General features: G+C 36.5%; 1 protein-coding gene across 1 annotated transcript in view; it reads left to right on the top strand.

Annotated features, from left to right (window-relative positions):
- Nucleotides 1–18,903, top strand: part of MALRD1 (MAM and LDL receptor class A domain containing 1) — a gene marked incomplete at its 5' end in the record, with an annotated part of 881,642 nt that overhangs the window by 336,380 nt on the left and 526,359 nt on the right. Inside the window, 2 exons of the mRNA XM_036760519.1 lie at nucleotides 12,445–12,601; nucleotides 17,438–17,548. Coding sequence (XP_036616414.1) covers nucleotides 12,445–12,601; nucleotides 17,438–17,548 — 268 coding nt within the window. The remainder of the gene's footprint in view (nucleotides 1–12,444; nucleotides 12,602–17,437; nucleotides 17,549–18,903) is intronic.

Consider the following 18,903-nt stretch of genomic DNA (forward strand, 5'->3'; position numbering starts at 1 on the left):
GATTTTCCATTAAATAGTACAGAATGTGAACTGGACTCTTGTTCGTGTGTTTTAAGAATTCTTTACATACTTTCACCTTTGCTCTAGTATGGCACTTCACTGAAAATTTTAGTTTGTATAATGTTTCTGTGGTAGTGAGAAACAGTAGTCTAATGGAAGAGCTACTGGACTTGGAGCCAAGGACCCAATGTCCAGTGAGGCAGAATCTACTAGCACCTGAGACGGCTCCTTAATTTTTAGATGATGATGATGATGATGTTGATATTTCCCTTTCCATCAAGCCTAAATTTGCCACTAAGCATCTTTCAACTTTTGTTCCTACTATTACCTTCTGAATATGGACCAAAAATTCTAATTCTTTTTACATATGGCAGCTCTTCAAATACTAGAAGGTGCCTATCACTCTGACTATATTTTCTCTTCTTCTGACATCCACAGTTCCTTTCATTCTTATGGTATGAACTCAAGCCTTCTTGCCATTCCCAGCTTCTGGATCCTTTCCAATCCTTTGATGCTTTTCCTAAAACTTGGTAACCAGAAATGAACATAATATTCCAGATGTGGTATAATCATGCATGGCAGAGTACAGAAGGAATATCATCTTCCTAGGGCACAATACAAGGCAGTTCCTAATGTGTATCGAGTCACATTAGTTTTCTTGGCTGCCATACCACACTGCCAAATTCCATTGAGCTTGAGGTCCCCTAACAATCAGATGAGTAGTGGTTAAGCCACACCTTCATTATCTCATACGTGTGCAGTTTATTTTTGGAAACCAAGTATAAGACTTGACATTGAACTCTATCATACTCCAAACCAATGTCAAGATTTGTAAGAGCCCTATGTCATCCAACATATTAGTCATCCTTTCAAGTTTCATGTTATCTGGAATTCGGATAACCATAAAATCTATCCCTTTATTCAAGTCAATAATTAAAATGATTAACTCTATAGGTCCAGAGAAAAGGATCCTTGGGGATGCCTTCTTCCATGATGACAGTGAACCATAAATAACTACTCTTCATTTCTGGTCGTCAACTAACTGTGAATTCATCAAAATCTATTATTATCCACCCAATATCTGTCCATCTTACACAAGAATGTTATAATACACTTCCAATAGGCTTCACTAAAATCTAGTTTAACAGTATCACCTGCCTTCTACCTATCTATCATTCTGCTGACAGTGTCTCAAAAATTGCATTAGCCAGTTTCTTGTGTAATCATCACTCTAGTTTTTCTGAATCGGGTGACCTGAATCCTCAAAGAAAGTTAAATGCTTTCTTACTTTCCCCCATTTGTCTTAGTTATAAATGCTCCATAATTTTTGTTCTCTCATTTCTAGTCCACAGATCATTTTCAGAAGAGAAAACAAACAAAATAAAAGTATCCCCACCGTCTATGTCCCTGCCTGTTATTGTTTCATCCATCGCCCAAAGCAGGCATATTGCTTCTTGGACTCTTTTTTTTTTTTCCATGAGAAAGTTTAGAAATCCTTTAAAAACTGTTCTTTGCTTCCTTTACTAGCTTCTGTTTCCTTCTGAGCTTTAGCCCCTGACACCGGAGGATCAAGACACTTTAAAAATACAGCAACTTCTTAGCTACTCTTCCCTCTCTATCATTTTAAATTGAAATTGTCCAATGAGGTCCCTCTGAAGCACCTGCTCAGACTCATAGATACACCATCCGCTTCTCCCTCTCCTGGCTCCTTTATATAAGGCATATATTTCAAGAATCATATGCAAGGTATGGGGCACATTCCATTAAGGCTTAGTGATTCTGATAAAGCCCACTTTGCTTCATTGTCTTGGGATCCTTCATCTCGTTTGTTCCCTATACAGTATACTTTCACGTGTAGACATTTAAGGCTGTGCATTCTGTGGCTTTCACCTTTCTATTATTTTGTTTCCTTTGCATTTCTAGGTGTCTCAATTGCTTTTTTTCTAACTACATTGTAGCTACTTTCTTCGGTAACTAGCTTGGCAAATAGAAATAACTTTTCCCCTACCTTTCCTTTTTTCATTTTGAAACCCCGTTGATTTGCTTTACAAGAATCAAGGCAAATCAGTTATGACCAACTCATTTTAGATGCACTCCATCCCTGGCTGCAAGCAAGCTGGATGACATAGTAGATAGAGCACTAGAGTTGGAGTTAGGAAGAACTGAGTTCAAATCCTATCCCAGACATTTACTGTGACATGGAAAGTTCATTTAACCTCTGTGAGTCTTGGTTTCTTCATCTGTAAAATGGAAATAAAGACAGCATCAGTGTTACAAGGTCATTGTGAGGATCGAATAAGATAACACAGGTAAAGCTTTTTACAAACTTTCAATCTCTATATAAATACTAGTTGGTATTTTCTTCTCATCCTTATATTTTTTGGTATAGCCCAGATATTTAAATGCCACCGACATGACGTGTTTTCACAAACATCTGTCGTTAGAGATGCATTGTGGTGCAATGAAAAGAAAGTTGGGAAAGAACTCTGAAATGAACTAACAGCATGACCTTAGGCAAGTTCTGTAAATTCCCTAAGCCTCAGTTTTTTCATCTATAGAATAGGGACAATAATCCTTATTCTTCCTACCTGGGGAGGTTTTTTTTTTTTTTGTGAGAAAACCATCTTGTAAGCCTTAAAGTCCTAAAGAATTGGGAGTTGTTTCTATTCTATTTTATAAAACACATTACTATAAAATATAACTCTTCCTTTCCTGTGTAAGAAAAGGGTGATAGGAGCTGCTCCTATTTTCTGGGTGACAGAAATGTTATCTGTGATCATTACTGTTGTTGATTTCTCCATGAACTACATGCTTGAATAAACCCATCTCACACCCTGGTGAGTGTTTATGTAATTCTTCATTTTTCCATTAGGAATCACACATCCATCATATACCCCAATTAATGCCTCTGTGACCACCAGCTCCATATTATACTGCTGCTCTGGTCCAGCATTCATTGCCTGAGTTTAAAATGCAAATGTGACTTGCTTGTTGTTAGCTTTAAAATTTATCCTCTGGCCTTGCATGCCTTCCTTCCCCCTCCTCTGAAAGTGTGTGTGTGTGTGTGTGTGTGTGTGTGTGTGTGTGTGTGTGTTTAGAACATTTAAAGGATTTTTTTTTGTTGGAAATTTACTCAGCAATTTACATTGTTTGACATGATTTTCCTTCCCCTTTCTTTCCTTCCCCCTCTCCTGAAAGTGTGTGTGTGCGTGCGTGTGTGTGCGTGTGTGTGTGTGTGTTTGGAACATTTAAGGAATTGGTTTTTGCTGGAAATCTACTCAGCAATTTATGTTGTTTGACAAAATGATTCTCCTTCCCCCTTGCCTGAAAGTGTGTGGGGTGTGTGTGTGTGTGTGTGTGTGTGTAACATTTAAGGGATTGGTTTTTGTTGGAAATCTACTCAGCAATTTATGTTGTTTGGCATAATGATTCTCCCTACTAGGATTGTATTGGTTTAGAGAAAATATTTCATTTTTTATTTTATTTTGTGCCGTCAAAGTTGAGGGAATAGATAGAGGTGTTTAATCTTGAAAACACATTGTTTACATGTTGGTGTACAACAAGACTGTCTTTATTCTTAGTGGCAGCCTACCTCACATATTCATGTCTTTTAATAATAAAAATAATGATAACAATAATTAGCATTTATATAAGCACTTTAAAATTTTCAAAGTATGTATATTCTCAGAGCAACTCTGTCATATAGGTGCTGTCATTTTCATTAGTTTATAGATGGGAAAATTGATCCTTACAGGGGTTAAGTGATTTGCCCAGGGTCACACATGTAGGAATTGTCTGAAGAGGTATTTAAGCCCCAGTCTTCCTGATTCCAGGCCCAGAGTTCTATCCACAACATCATCTAAACGCCCTTTTTCCCTTCCCTGCAGGCCTTCCTTTCTGGACTACTTATCACCCAAGTATCAATACTAATTCCCTTTTTATAGGACATTGCTCTTATGTGGCTGACAACTAATTTCTCCTATATTAACTGATAACTAATGTTTTAGTTGATGGAGTGTAGCCCTCCCAGAGATATTCATTTCAACCAGAGATTTTTGAAGACTGAACAGTCTTCAAAACCCAAAGGAATAAAGATATAACAGAGGAATGACAGGTACTGAGGTTGATCTTTGAGAGGCATGGAATTTTGCTCAATTTCCTCTCAAATGATCCAATGAGGACAGTGCATACTTTGGCAGAGATTTCATTTTTCTTAGTTTGGGCTCCATATCTTAAAGGGTCATGTTTCTTGACTTTCTGAAGGAATTGATTTAGATAACTTTCAGACAGAAGAACATTTAAGTAAGAACATTTAACTTTTCAAATTAATTGGCTATGGTAAATAACCATAGTAAGTCACTATGGAGAACTTATATTGTCCAAGTTCTCCACTCAATTTTACTAGTCCTTTTCTGAATACCAATGCCACATAACTCTATCTATTTACTGGTTGTTCTAAACGAGAAGCTTCTTCAATACATTTTCCTGAAAAATCATGTTTAAAATGAATATATATGTACATATAAAATCTTTTCTTCTAATCTTTTTTGGGGGGGTGAATGAGGACCTACGACATCTTGGTTTGAGGAAACTGTCTTTCCCAATGCAGATTAATAGCCATTCTGCAATTAATACTCTAACAAATTTGCCTGGGACACTGAGAGCTGAAGTGGGTAAGTAACCTTGGATCACACAGCCAGTGTATGTCAAATGACTTGAACCAAGGTCTTCCTTACTCCAAGGCAAGGAGCCTTTAATCTTTTTTTTTTCTGTCATGAACACCCTTTGACCCCCTCTAAGAATGATGTTTTAAAATGCATGAAATAAAATGCATAGGATTAAAAAAGCAGACCATCATATTGAAATACAATTTAAAAATATTTTTAAGGATAACTTGACTGACCCCAGGTTGAAAACTCCTTCTCTGAGGCCAACTCTTTATCCTTTGTGTTATGTTAACTCTTTTAATTACATGCATAATAATAATCACATTTAACAATGCTGACAGTTCACTTAAAGGGGATTTGTGTTTTTTTTTTTCATCACTACTTCAAGTGCATTTAATTCTCGAGTAAGAATTTCTTTCCCTCTCTCTCTCTCTCTCTCACTCTCTCACTCTCACTCTCACTCTCACTCTCTCACTCCCTAATTCACATTTCAGTTTCTTTATTTGAAAAATGAATGGGTTGGATGAGATGGACTTTGTGTTTTTTTTAATACCCGGTGTTCTCTGACTCTATGTCAGAAAACAAAATCTTTACAGAGATTATACATTAGAATAATGGAAATAGAAGCCATGTGGGTAGCGCCACTAATTTTGGACTCAGGAAAACCATAGGATCATGTGATCATAGATTTAGAGCCAAAAAGGACATTAGAGGCCATTGAGTCCTATCCCAGTCATTTTACAGTTGAGGACATGAAGCCAGAAGAAGTTAAATGAATTGTCCAAGGTCACACAGCTGAGTTTAGTGTCAGAATTCAAACTCTATTCCTCTGATTCCAAATCTAACACCCTTTCTACTGTACCATGCAGTCTGTCTCCAGAAAATTTGGTTTCAAAATCCTCATTTTAAAATGTATTCATAGCCTTAGGCTAGTCACTCTAATGAGGCTGTTTCCTATCTGCTGGAGGGGTAGAAAAATACTTAAGCATTTTCTTCACAGCCTTGTTGTGAGGAAAGTACTGTGTAAACATGAAAGGACTTTTTAAAGTAAACTATTATTCCCCTAATACAATACAAGGTCCTTGCAAAGAGGGAAAATTTCTTAGAGAAATGTTATCTCTCCTCTACCACCTAGCAAGGGTTCTGCATTTAAGACAGGCATTTGATAAAGGCATGTTGAGTTGAAACTATTAGAAACACCCCTAGATTAACAGATAATGTTTTTTCCCTGACCATTCCCACTGATGCCATGCTCCAAGTACTCAGGAGAACTCATAAATTGGAAAGACCAAATGGAAATATCTTTTGACCAGAGCAAGGCAATTGAAGTGAACTAAAATCACTGGGTTTTAAAGAATAGAACCATAGAATTTCAGAGCTGAAAGGGACTTGTAGCGGTCATCTACTCAAATCTTCTGATTTTACAGCTTAGTTTAATGGCTGTTAGTCTGGTTTTCTAACACCCCAGCATTTACCCAGTGATCCCAAGGAGAAGAGAGAAATTATCCAAACACAACTGCTCGCAATTAATTTTAATTTAAAAATATAAATTTTACATATATAAATATATTTATGCATACACATATATGTATACATGTGAATAGATAGTTATCTATAAAACACTTTAATTTGGGAAAGAAGGTATTAGTAAAGGAATATCATTCCAGAAATGGTTCAGGCTCCTCTTTTCTTTACTGTTTTGAACAAAAACTTCTTTTTTTAGAAGCTCTTTGATTTCTCTGTAAAAGCTATAACTTGAGTGATGCAAGAGCATGAAGGTAGCTTTGTACAGGGCAGGGAACGGGGGGGGGTGGTGGTGGTGGGGGGTGGAGGGTGGGGAGGAGGAATTCCGAGTTGGTTTCTGGATGTTCCTAGATTCTGGTCTAAGGAAAATGTGCATTTTTGCACACTGTACAAAACCTACATGGAGCTAAATTTGAATCACTCCATGTTTAGTGAATAGGGAAAAGAGAAGCTAAACTTAAATGAATAGGAATGAAGAAGAGAGGAAGGAAAGGAAAAAGAAAGGAAGGGAAGAAGGAAGGAAGGGGAGAAGGAAGAGAGGGAAGGAGGAAGGAAAGAAGGGAGAGAAGGAAGAAAAGAAGTGAGGAATTATCAAGTGCTCTAACTGCTATGAGTAAAAATAGAAGACAAAATAAGCCCTTCTCTCAAGGAGCTCATATTTTAATGGGGGAGGAGACACATAATGCAAGATTTTGGTTGAATTTGGATGTAAAGGACCCATGATCCTTAGGTTACAGGGGCAAAGCAAATGCTAATGCCTCTTAAATTTTGTGTGTGATTTTTTTAAAAAAATAAGTTTTTATTGATATTTTCTATTTGTTATATCACCACACCATCCCAAGTGCCCTCCCCTCACCCTCTGAGAGAGACACCCCATATGACAAAGAAAATGTTTTTAGAGAGGCAAAAAGGCACGACTGACAGATACGTTGAAAAAGTATGGAAACTGGTGATGGGTAACAATTGTGGATTTCCCACCTCCCCAAAGAGGAGCTAATGAGACCAAATCAAGCTTCTACATTCTGGAGATGGGGTCTCCATGATATTGGAAAGAGAGAGTGGGGACCAGGGTTTAGGAGCCTGTGTTGTGTCCTTGGCCCTGTGTCTTTTTTACTGTTTTCCCTTTTGGAGCACTGAAGTAATCAAATGCCTTTGATGAGTCTGGTCTTTGTTTGAATGGGGCTGGTAAAGTGGTATCTTTTTTGTCTTGTAATGTTTCTCAGCTCTAAGACAATGGAGAGTCATTGAATTCTATCTGATGTGGTACTGGCGGTTGGAGCTTTCCCACACTCTTATTTCTCATACTCTAAATGGTGAGCCTCCAGCCCTCAGGGTCCTAAACAGGGTATATGTGTTGGAAGGTTAGCGTTTCACTTTTGTGGGGTACACTCATTGAAAGAATGTGGGTGAGACTCTGGGCAAGCCATTGAACACGCCCCACCCCAGCTTTGTAACCCACACAGATGTTGGCGCTTCTCTGGTAACTATGTATTACTATGGATAGCCTGGTTTGTGTTAGTTCTCTTTATAAAATGTATGTTTATAACTTTTGTTTGTATTTGCCCTGAAGTCAGGGGGCTGATCTTTTTCCCCTGAACTAAGCGAATGACATATGTATGTTTGATTAAACTGAGATTGTTAACACCTTAAAGTTGCTTTCCTTAGAAAAGCAGATCAAAGAACTTGTGTTAGCAGCCCTTCTGCCTGTTGGTTGTTGTTGGTCTTTCACCCCGACAGTAGTGGCTAGCCACAGTATCAGTACAGCCTCCTGGTGCAGCCTTTCCACAGTTGCTAGTGTGGGAGGTGAAGGAGGGGTGCTAAGTCAACTCAAGGTCAGTGAGCAGTGGTTCATATGCTTTTTTTTTTAACCTTTTGCATTCTGAGTGTCCTAGACTGTGGAAACAGCTAAAGTTACTTTTCTTTTTGGTGCATAATTTCTGTTTGGAGAGGTTCAAGAGGTGGTAGGGATCAGAGAAATGTCTTGTCTGCCATACTGTTGTTCTCCTGACCCAGAACAATACCTCTTTTTTTTTTCTTTTAGTCATTTCCACTAATGAAATGATACCAGCTTCTGATGTTAAGTCACTTGACTGGACCAAGGTTGACTCACAACATTTTTCAGAAGTGGGCCCACTTCTTTTACTGTGTCATGTACTACCTCTAAATTCTCTTCATTTATTCATTCATTCAATAAGCAAGTATTAATTGACTTCTGAGTGACTTTATTAGGCCCTGTAGAAGATAGTCATGGCTCTCACAGATCCTACCCCTCACTACATCCATGCTGCATTTTACAAAAAAAAAAAGAAAGAAAAAAAAGGAAGAAAGAGAGAAAGAAAGAAGTGAGAGAGAGAGAAAGAAAAGAAAAGGCACTCTGATAAGTTAAAAGGCACTGGCGGTAGTATTCTGTGGTGGCCAAAACAACCACAATGGGCTAGAGTACTTTCAGCCAGTTCAACCTTCTTGAGAGTTGATGTGATGGAGATTTGTATACCAACTATAAAATATGAATAAACCTCTATCCTATATTATACCCTATGTCTTTTTCCATTCATGTACTGCTGAAAGGAGTTTGAGGAAGCTGTAATCCTACTGAGTAGATACACATACATATTTATGTCATCTAATTTCAGCTGACCTTTCGCTAATTGAATCTCTATCGAATTCACTTCAGTGGCTTTTCACACCTTCTCTTGTCCTCTCAGGCTCCCCACAATAATATCTCTCTCTACCCTCCCTGCTTAGAAGCTTGACTTTCATTTTGCTCAGAAAATCAAGGCCATTCATTCTGACCTTCCTCTTCACTCTCTTTTTACCTGTCACAAACACTTGATATCATATCCCACTATTTTCCTCTACTCCAGATCCTAAAGAGGATTCTTTTCTCACCAAGGTCATTCCCTTAACATATACTCTAGAGCCTATCCCCTCCCATCTCCTTCAGAAGATTGACCCTTTATCATTATCCCCTTTCACTATACAAATTTCATTTTTTTTATGTCTACTGGCTCTGTCCTTTCAATCCACAAATACACCTAAATCTCCCCTATTGTTAAAAAAAATGCTCTTCCTAGGTGCTACCCTCCCTGTTAGCTATGATCCCATATGTCTCCTTGCTTTCTCAGTGAGACTTCTTGGAAAAAAAAAACAAACCAATAAAAAAAAACTGTCTATACTCAAGGACAACCTTTTCATATCATTAAGCCATTTAATAATTGGGAAATGGATTTTATTTTTTATAAATTAGAATCAATTTGTTGTATATCTTAAAAATTAGACTTTTATTTTAAAAAAAAAACTATTCCAAAGATTTATTGCCAACCGTTACATATTTCCTTTTTAATATCAGTGTTATTAGATTTGTAGAAGCAAAAATCTTTTAAGAATTCATGTAGTGAAAATAATCAGTTTTATCTTTTGTGATCCTCTCTATCTCTTATTTGGTCATAAATTTTCTTCTGTTGATATATTTGATACTTAATCACTTCCATCTTTCTTTAATATATTACTAATATGACTTTTAAAAATCTAAGTCACCTTCCTATTTGGAGCTTATCTTAGTATAAGGAGTGAGGCATTGCTATGAATCTAATTTCTTCTATATTACTGTCAATTTTCCTAGCATTTTAAAAAATGAAATAGTGAGTCCTAGAAAGCTGAAGTTTTTGTGTTTATCAATACAAAGCTCTTAAATAATTTATTTCTTTATGTTGTGTATCTAATTTGTTCTATTGCTTAATCTCTCAATTTTTAAACAATACCAAATTGTTTAGAGAATTACTACCTTACGGTGGATTTGACATCTGACATTACTAGGATCCCTTTGGACCCCCCCCCCATTATTTCCTTTGAGATTACTGACTTTTTTTTGCTTATCTATAGCCATAATTAAAAAAAAATGCTCCAAACAAGTACTAAGTAGAAAAACAGATATTCAATCACTTCTAAGATTCCATTTCACTCCCGTCATCTTGACAGAGATGACAAAAAGGGAAAACTCTAAATGTTGGGGAGGCTGTGGCACGTCGATGTATCATGAAGGGGTGTGACCATTCTGGAAAGCAATTTAGAGTTATATTCTTGAAATTTAGCAAATATCACATGACCTTTGACCAGGCTATCCCGTTGCTAGGTGTTTAACTCTGCCCTTCCCCAAATCAAAAGAAGATGAGAAGGTCCTTTATGGACAGAAATACTTAAAACAACTCTTTTTATTGTAGAAAAAACCAAACTAGAAACTAAAAGAATGCCCATAAGTGATGAATGGCTAAATAAATTGTTGTATTTGAATGTGACAGAACTCTATTGTCTCATAAGAAATAAAGGAAATAGATTATTTCAGAAACATGGAAACACTTTTATGAACAGATACAGTTAAATAAGCAGAAAAAACAATTTATATATAATATCAACATTAGAAAACAATTTTGAAGACTTTATAAACTGATAAAGAAAGAAATGAGCAGAGCCAGAACAATTTATACCACAACAACATTGTAAGGAGAATCAACTTTGAATACTTTAAAAACTATGATTGATGCAAATGATTTTAAAGGACTAATGAAGGAATATATTGTGTACCTTTTTTCAGTCTAGCTTCTAACCTCATTGTTCAACTGAAAATACTCCAAATTACCAGTGATTTCTTAATTGACAAATATGATGGCCTTTTCTTAACGCTACCTATCAACTGCTCATTCTCTCTCACCCCACATATCTTAACAATTACTAATCTTGCTGTTTCTCTGACACCTTCATTCTCTTTTCAGAGACCCTCGTCACCACTTGCCTTGATTATTACAAACAGCCCCCCAATTACTGTCCCTGCCTTAATTCTCTCCCTACTCCATACATCCTCTGCAACTCTGTCAAAGAAATTTCCCAGAAGAACAGATCTGATCACATGACTTTCCTGTTCAACTGACAACTTCTACAGCTTCATTTTACTTCAAGGATTAAATAAAAACTTTGAGCTTTAGCTATTAAAGCCATATACAACCTGGCCTCAATCTGTCCTTCCAATCACATTGGATATTACTTCCCTTCCCACATTCTTTGACCCAATTCAATTGGCTTTGTCTCAGTTCTTCCCTCATGACACTCTCATTTCTCATCATTCTGCTTTAGTCTTTGATATCTGGAATGCACTCCCTCCTTGTATCTATCTCAGAGAGTACCTCTTTCCCCTTCCTTTATGATACAGCTCTCTTCCATAAACCTTCCCAGTCATCCAAAGTGCTAGTCTACCAAATTGCCTCCTATTTAAAGTTTAATGTATAAACTTATTAACTTTATACACAGACACACACGTATGTGTTCATGTACATACACATATATACAAATTTGTTTCCTCCATTAAAATGGAAACTTAATGTGAATAAGGATTATTTCATTCTTTGTACTTGCATCTCCAGTGCTTAGCCTAGTGCCTGGTCCACAATAGGCACTTCTTAAGTACTTGATACTGAATCCCAAAAGGAAAGACTATCCTGGAGGAAAGAGTGGTCAACAGAGAGGTCAATGAATCAAGATATATCAACAACATGTACACATTTAGTGCCTATTATGAGTGCATAGAGATAGATTATGTCATTCGTGGTACTTGTATCCCCAGTGCCTAGCCTAGTGCCTGGTATAGAATAGTCTAACACACTGGCTCTGTATACACAGATATCAGATTCATCCGTGCAGTGATAGTAACTGGACTGTTTCCTCTTGGTTTTTCCCCTACCTTTCTGAACTCTCCCCAGTCTCCTTTCCAGGATCATCATCCATGTCCCTTACTCTAAATATGGATACATCCCAATGGTCTCTTTTGGGCCTCCTTTTTCATCTGTATATTTCACACTTGATGACTTTATCATTTCCATTGATTCAGTTATTATCACTCTGAAGATGAATCTGAGATCTGAGTATATAGCCCCAGGCTTTTTCCTTTGCTACATTACTGCATTGCCAATTGCCTTTTGGACAACACAAACCGAATGTTGATGAGGAAACTGAGGCAAAGAGGGTTAAGTGACTTGCCCAGGGTCACACAGCTAGTAAAATATATAGTCATGGACAGATCACTTCACCTCTCTGGGCCTCAGTTTTTAATATCTGAAAAATAGGGATAGTAATTTGCAATGCATACCTCAATAGGGTTATTATGATGAAAGTCCTTTGAAAACCTTAAAGTAGCCCACTAGTATATTGCTGCTAATTTTATGGTTTCTTTTTCTCTAATGAAACAAATCCTTCTTCTCTACAGAAACACCACAGATGGCTATTATCTCTATGCAGACAGTTCATATGGAAAGTACAATCATACTGCTGACATCGTCACTCCGGTTATTTCACTCACAGGGCCAAAATGTAAGATAGTGTTTTGGAATCACATGAACGGAGCCACAGTCGGCTCTCTCAAGGTACGGCTCCAGCAACTGAATTTTCCATTCCCTGTAATTTAGTGTTATTAAAATCTAGCCTGCTAATAAATGAAAATGAACAATTCACTGCTTCCAGTATGGTATGATTGAGAAAGGTAATAGCAAGAATAAGACCTGAAGAGGTAAATTTCTGTACACAATTTATGACCTTTATCACCTCTCAGAAGTTACAGTTCCATGCAAGTCAATCTGATTCTTGGAATATACTAGACAGTTTTCAGAATCAATATCCTGAGTTCGATGTGGTCAGGTGGACCTACACAAAGCCGTAACCACTCATGGGATCAGTTGTTTTGAATTTTACAACAATGTTCTCCTCTCCAGTGGTCTTTCTTGGCCTGTTCAGACAAAGAGCATTCCCTCTCCCAATCACTCTTGGCATGCACACATCCACACAAAATTTCCGATGTTATTTGGACTGATGCTTCCAATCTTTATTAATTCCACCTTAGGCTTCAGGGAATAAAGTGATCACTGATTTAGGAAAGAAAGGCATGACTTCTCAGCCTGGCCTTGCCATAAGCTAACAATATATGACCTTGGCCAATTTGCTTCATAACGTAAATATGTCTTGAATCCACCAAGTGTGGTTATGTGACTTTCTCTATCTGGGGTAGGTCTATAGCAAAAGAGTAGGAACATCTAAGTCTAGTGGTGAGAATAACACAAGAATGGGCAGGTTGTTAAGCTTTCTTAGTTTCTTCCTCCTTTTTCTGTAAAATGAGGAGGTCAGAGTAGGTGACTTTTTAGTATTCTAGGATTCTATACTTCTCCCGTGGTACCTGAGGTCATAGATTGAGAGTTAAGAGGGACCATAGCATCATCTATTGCACTGAGGTCAAACTCAAATTTGAACATTAAGATCCCCACAGACTGTAAAAATTACATATCAACATTATGTTCTAGAGTATTTTTGTTTGTTAACTATCTCTCAATACATTATGATCTGGTTCAGGCACACTCAAGAGCCTCGTATTAATACATCTATCTGGTGGAACCCCTTCACTTTACACAGGAGACGAACAAGGCCCAAGGAAATTAAGTGACTTGTTCAAGGTCACATTGGTGGCAAGTGGCAAAGTCAGGGTTTGAAGTGAGGTACTGTGACTAGAAATCTAGTGCTATTTCAGCAGTCCTGTATAGTCCTTAGGACAGATTACATGATTCAATGATTCAACTGTTTGCTCTATGACTAGAACGAATGTGTCTGGGTATGACTTTTCTCAAACCAGGCCTCTGGTAGTTTAGATAAAAAAATTAGATGCTCCTAGGTCATTCGACAGTTAAATAATGGTTGACTTGGCGATAGTATTTTCAGGTTACTGAGCAAGGGTCTAACACTTAGCTGCATTCCACATCATACCAGAAAACATATTGAATCAGGAAGGCAGAGTCTGGTGACATTGGGGACCTGTGGACATATTCCTAATACAAATTGCCCAGGCTCCACATGGGCAAACCTTTTATGTTTTTAGGTGACCGTGAAGCTGAAAAACAGCCTGAGATTACCAACTATGCTTAAAATGCCCCCTGCCAAATATATTGTAGGGACAGCTTCCTTGCCTTTTAGGGAATGAGCTAGCTTAACCTACAAGGGACCAGGAGGACCCTGGTTAATATCGATTCTGTTACAGAAGGACCACTACCGATTGTCATCACTTAAGAGACAAACACATTCTCTTGAAAAATTAAAAAAAAAAGAAATAGCAAATTATTGTTCTTTTTTTTAGGACTACTACCTAACATCCTTTAGGCTCATCCTGTTTTTCTTTTGGGCCTGGGAAATGATCATTTTAATTGGTGGTTTAACATATTATTCAATTTCCTTAAGTCAAATGTATGTTTCATCACGGTAAAAGATTTTCCATCTAACCTAAGCCTGTTCTTCTCTCCAGTTGTCTGTGTGGGCAATCTTCCAGAAAGAAAATATCCCACTTTTTATTTTTCTTAAAAAGAGAGTCATTCAGGCAGAAAGACTGCTAAAGATACCTTTGTATTTTAAAGAAGAGTCAGGCGTGTCGGTATTCTGTATGCCAAGAAGGTATGGAGAGTTGGGACCAGTCTGGCCCTAGGGAAGAATTGTAAATACACAATCTATATAAGCTTATTGTCAACCTAAATATTTTATTAAAGGTTCCACTGCCCATTTTGTTCATAGTCCCCAATGTTGTACCCAGGTGGAGACTAAGGGCCCTGTACTACAAGAACTTTGCTCATTCTTTTCCTTTCTCTGTCCTTTATATACCCATCAGCATTCAAATATCTATTTATATTTATGTCTACATATCTATCTTTATAGAGGGATAGATACCATATATACTAAGTATTAATATAATGTATGTAGATAGGCACATAGATAGAAAAGAGAGATTAAGATTCTTTCCCCAAGATAATATTCATTGTTATGTGAAAATGAGTATTAACGGGTTGATTAATTAGATAAACTAGTGTGAACTAATATAGAAATAACAGCTAATATTCATTTGTATCTTCATAATTTAAAAAGGCTGCTTTACCTAAAGGATAGCATTGGGTCCTCATAAAATTTGATTTTCTTTTTTTTTTTAACTGTAAACTAAGCAGTCATGGACAATAAGAAATGTAAGATTCTAGGAACAGGAAAGAATACCATACAAGAGATGTTGAACTTATAAAACATACAGTCCTTTGAAAACACACGTGTGCACACGCGTGCGCGCACACACACACACACACACACTCTTCCTTCTCTTCCTCCTTGTCTCCTTTCTTCTCTTCCCTTCCTCCTCTTCCTCCCTGCCCAACATCCTCTTTTTCCTCTTTACTCTTGTCTACCTCATCTTTGACTTCACTTGGAGCACTGATAAAGGAATTTTAGAAAACAACGTGGATGACATTTGGCTAGGATTGTAAATTTAAAGGTAGAGCAGACCTTAGAAGTGATGCATCCAATCCCCTTTTATATTTGAGGAAACTAAGGTCAAGAGAGGGCAAATGATTTGCCTAAGGTCATTAGGTAGTAAGTGGAAGAAACAGGAGGAAAAACAAGGTCCTCTTATTCCAAATCCAAGGAATTTTCTGCTTCAACACTCTAATACTCAGTCACATTGAGAAACTTGAACTTTAATTTCTGAGATGTTTCTAATTTTATTAAAAAAATACAAGTGTAGGAGTTTTAAATAAACTAAAATAGAGATAAAGTAGTCTTGTGGGTAGAGAGGTGGAACTCATTATTTCCTTTTTTAACTGGCATCAAATCAGATGTGGGTAGACCACCTGGTATCTTTCATCTTCAGGCTCCATTTTTACAAAATGGTAGTGGTTTGAACTGTTTACTACATGAACAATAGATATTATAAGGTTAATTAGTAACATTTTCCACGTTCTGTTATTTTCTCAGAGAAAAATGTATTAATAGAAAGCGTTGTGTCAACCTACATCAGAAATTGGGAAAAAATGCAGCAAAACGATGAAAATCCTAATTCTATAAGCAACAGTAGAATCATTTCTGCACATAGATAATGAGATACCAAATTCTTGTAGATTCTGATATTTTTCCCTTGAGTGCTTTGTTTAAAACGTGGAAGTCAGAGGAAGGCAGACACAGGCATAATTTTCCATTCCTAATAATGACTCTTTACAAAAGCTTTTTATTTTTTGGTTAGAAATTGTGCTTTTGCTGACTTTGATAATATGTTGAATTAACTTGAATTTTATGGACCAAGAATTTTATGACAACTAAGTTGAAAGAGATGATGTTTTGCATGAGGATCAGAAAGTTTGGCTTTGCAAAAAATGTCTTGAAAATTGTTCTAAAAAATAAAGATTATAGTGGCAACCATAAAAGTTAGCTTTATTCTCCGAAATCCAAGGCTCCAAAAACTATTTTAAAATGATTCTTTGGATGTCAAAGATGTAATGTTTCAAAAGAATAAATTAAAGATCCCTTAAGTCAATTATTTTGAGCCATTAACTTCTCTTACTCTTCCTGATGATTGTCAGTAGTTCCCTTGAAGGCTTCTTTCTTGCCATCATAAAGAGAAATTTCTATTATAGCTTTGAGCCAATAAACTAATGTTACTCTTGTACCTGCTGAGACTTATCTGAATTCTCCTTTGGGGGGGGGGGAGGGAGGGGAACAAACAAGGAAAAAACCCAAGAATCTAACACATTGTATTCATTTAATAATTGAATTGTTATTGAAATTGAGATGGCATCTAATCTCTTTGATCCTCAGTTTCCTCACTTTTAAAATGGTGTTAAACTCATTGATTTCTAATTTCTATGGTCATTTCAATCCTGAGAAGTGGAATTCTATTCCAAAATCTTCAAAAAATGTCATTGAAAAAAGGCTTTGTGCTTGACGGATGCTTGATAAATTAACCATTTATAGAGATTATTTTCAAACAGTATACACTGACATATTCATTTATCTTAACTTTCATCAGACAATATTTATTAAATACTCTTACTGAGGCAGCTTGGTGGTGCAGTGACAGGCCATTAGACATGGAGTCAGGATGTCCAGAGTTCAAATCTATCCATAAGCACTTACCAACTATGATCCTGGGCAAGTCACTTAATTTCTTGTACAATGAGGACTTATCTCCCAGGGTTGTTGTGAGGATAAAATAAGATAATATTTAGAAAGGCACTGTGCAACATTCTATAGTAATAATTATTATGATTATTGAACAGCGCTAAATATACAAAGGGAGCACAGGCTCAGTTTCTTCTGTAAGAAGCTTTGATGGCGGGATTTTAGAGTACATTTAAAGCATACTAAAGCTAAATACTGCAGCTAAATACTATTGATAGGCAATTTTTTTTCCCTAGGTACTCATTACGAATGATAATGTGACAACCAGACTTTGGGCACAGACTGGCCCGCAGGGTGACCAGTGGAAAAAAGTAGAGGTGTTTTTAGGTATTCAGTCCAATATTCAGGTTTGTAATCCAATTATTTTCACTGTGAATGTTTGTTGTTGAACTTTTCATTTTAGGTTTGCTCCATAGTATTTTTTCTGAATTAAATTCATGCCCATATATATTTTTCTCTCACCTCATCTCCCCCATCTGGTTGGTAAATCCATGTATTTTCAACTCTTGATTATCTACATATGGATTCTCTCTCTCTCTCTCTCTCTCTCTCTCTCTCTCTCTCTCTCTTTCTCTCACTCTCAATCTCTCTCTCTCTGTTCTGCTTTCTTTCTCTGTCTCCCTCCCTCCCTCTGATCTTCCCTTTCTTTCTGTCTCTCTCCATATTCATGCAACATATATATGTATAGATATATATACACACACATATGTATGTGTGTATATATCTATATGTATCTATCTAGTTTTTTTTAAATGAAAATGCTACTCCCTAACCCGAAATCATCTCAATGGTATTTGATTTAACCCAACAAACATGTATTAAGAGAATACTATGTGCCAGGTACTGTATGAGGTGGTGGGCATAGAAAGTCAGAAACAAAACAGTCACAACCCTGAGGCAGCTTACTATCTATTTCTTGGGTATCTTCCTCTACTGGACAGTTTGTATATTCTCATGGCTTATAAATGTATTTTTTTCTTTTTAATTTTTTTCTTTTTTCCAACTATATGTAAAATTTTTAACATCCATTTTTTTAAAAAAAATTGAGGTCCAAATTCGTTGCTGTCATGCAAAACATATTTCCATATTAGTCATGTTGTGAAAGAAAACAGATAAAAAAACCTCCAAGAAAAATAAAGTATGCTTTGATCTGTATTCAGACTCCACCAGTTCTTTCTTAAATGGATTTTTAATATTAACTTCAGCAAATTATGATTAATAAAATGGACTTATTGAAAAATCATTACACAGAGGGATGTACATTGCTTTTTGAAAGATAGACTTAGTTCAGCTATTATTTATTGAGGAAACATTATATAATTGACAGATTTTTTTTTCCTTCCAGATATTTGTCCTGGGCACACAATCTTTACAGCTTTCCTAATTTTTCCTTTGCATAGATTATGACTCTGTGTGCTCTTGTGTCTTCTGTATTGTTTTTGCTATAATTTTTATTGTTGTTTTCTTTTGTTATTGGATAGTTACTCTAAAAGTTTCTCTTTTACAAATGTTTGAAATTTGAAATTATTGAAAAATCTGTTTAATTCATCTCCTTGCTGTAGTGAGAGATCTAATGGTAGTAACACTGTTCTACTAGTCGAGTACTTGAAACACAAGTACCTCAGCACAAAATGGAATAAAAAATTTGGCACGTGTCTCTTAACACATCAGAAAATGTAGGTTGGAAGTGAATTTGGGAAGC

This window comes from Trichosurus vulpecula, chromosome 5 (genome assembly GCF_011100635.1).
Source record: "Trichosurus vulpecula isolate mTriVul1 chromosome 5, mTriVul1.pri, whole genome shotgun sequence".
NCBI classification, from domain to species: Eukaryota; Metazoa; Chordata; class Mammalia; order Diprotodontia; family Phalangeridae; genus Trichosurus; species Trichosurus vulpecula.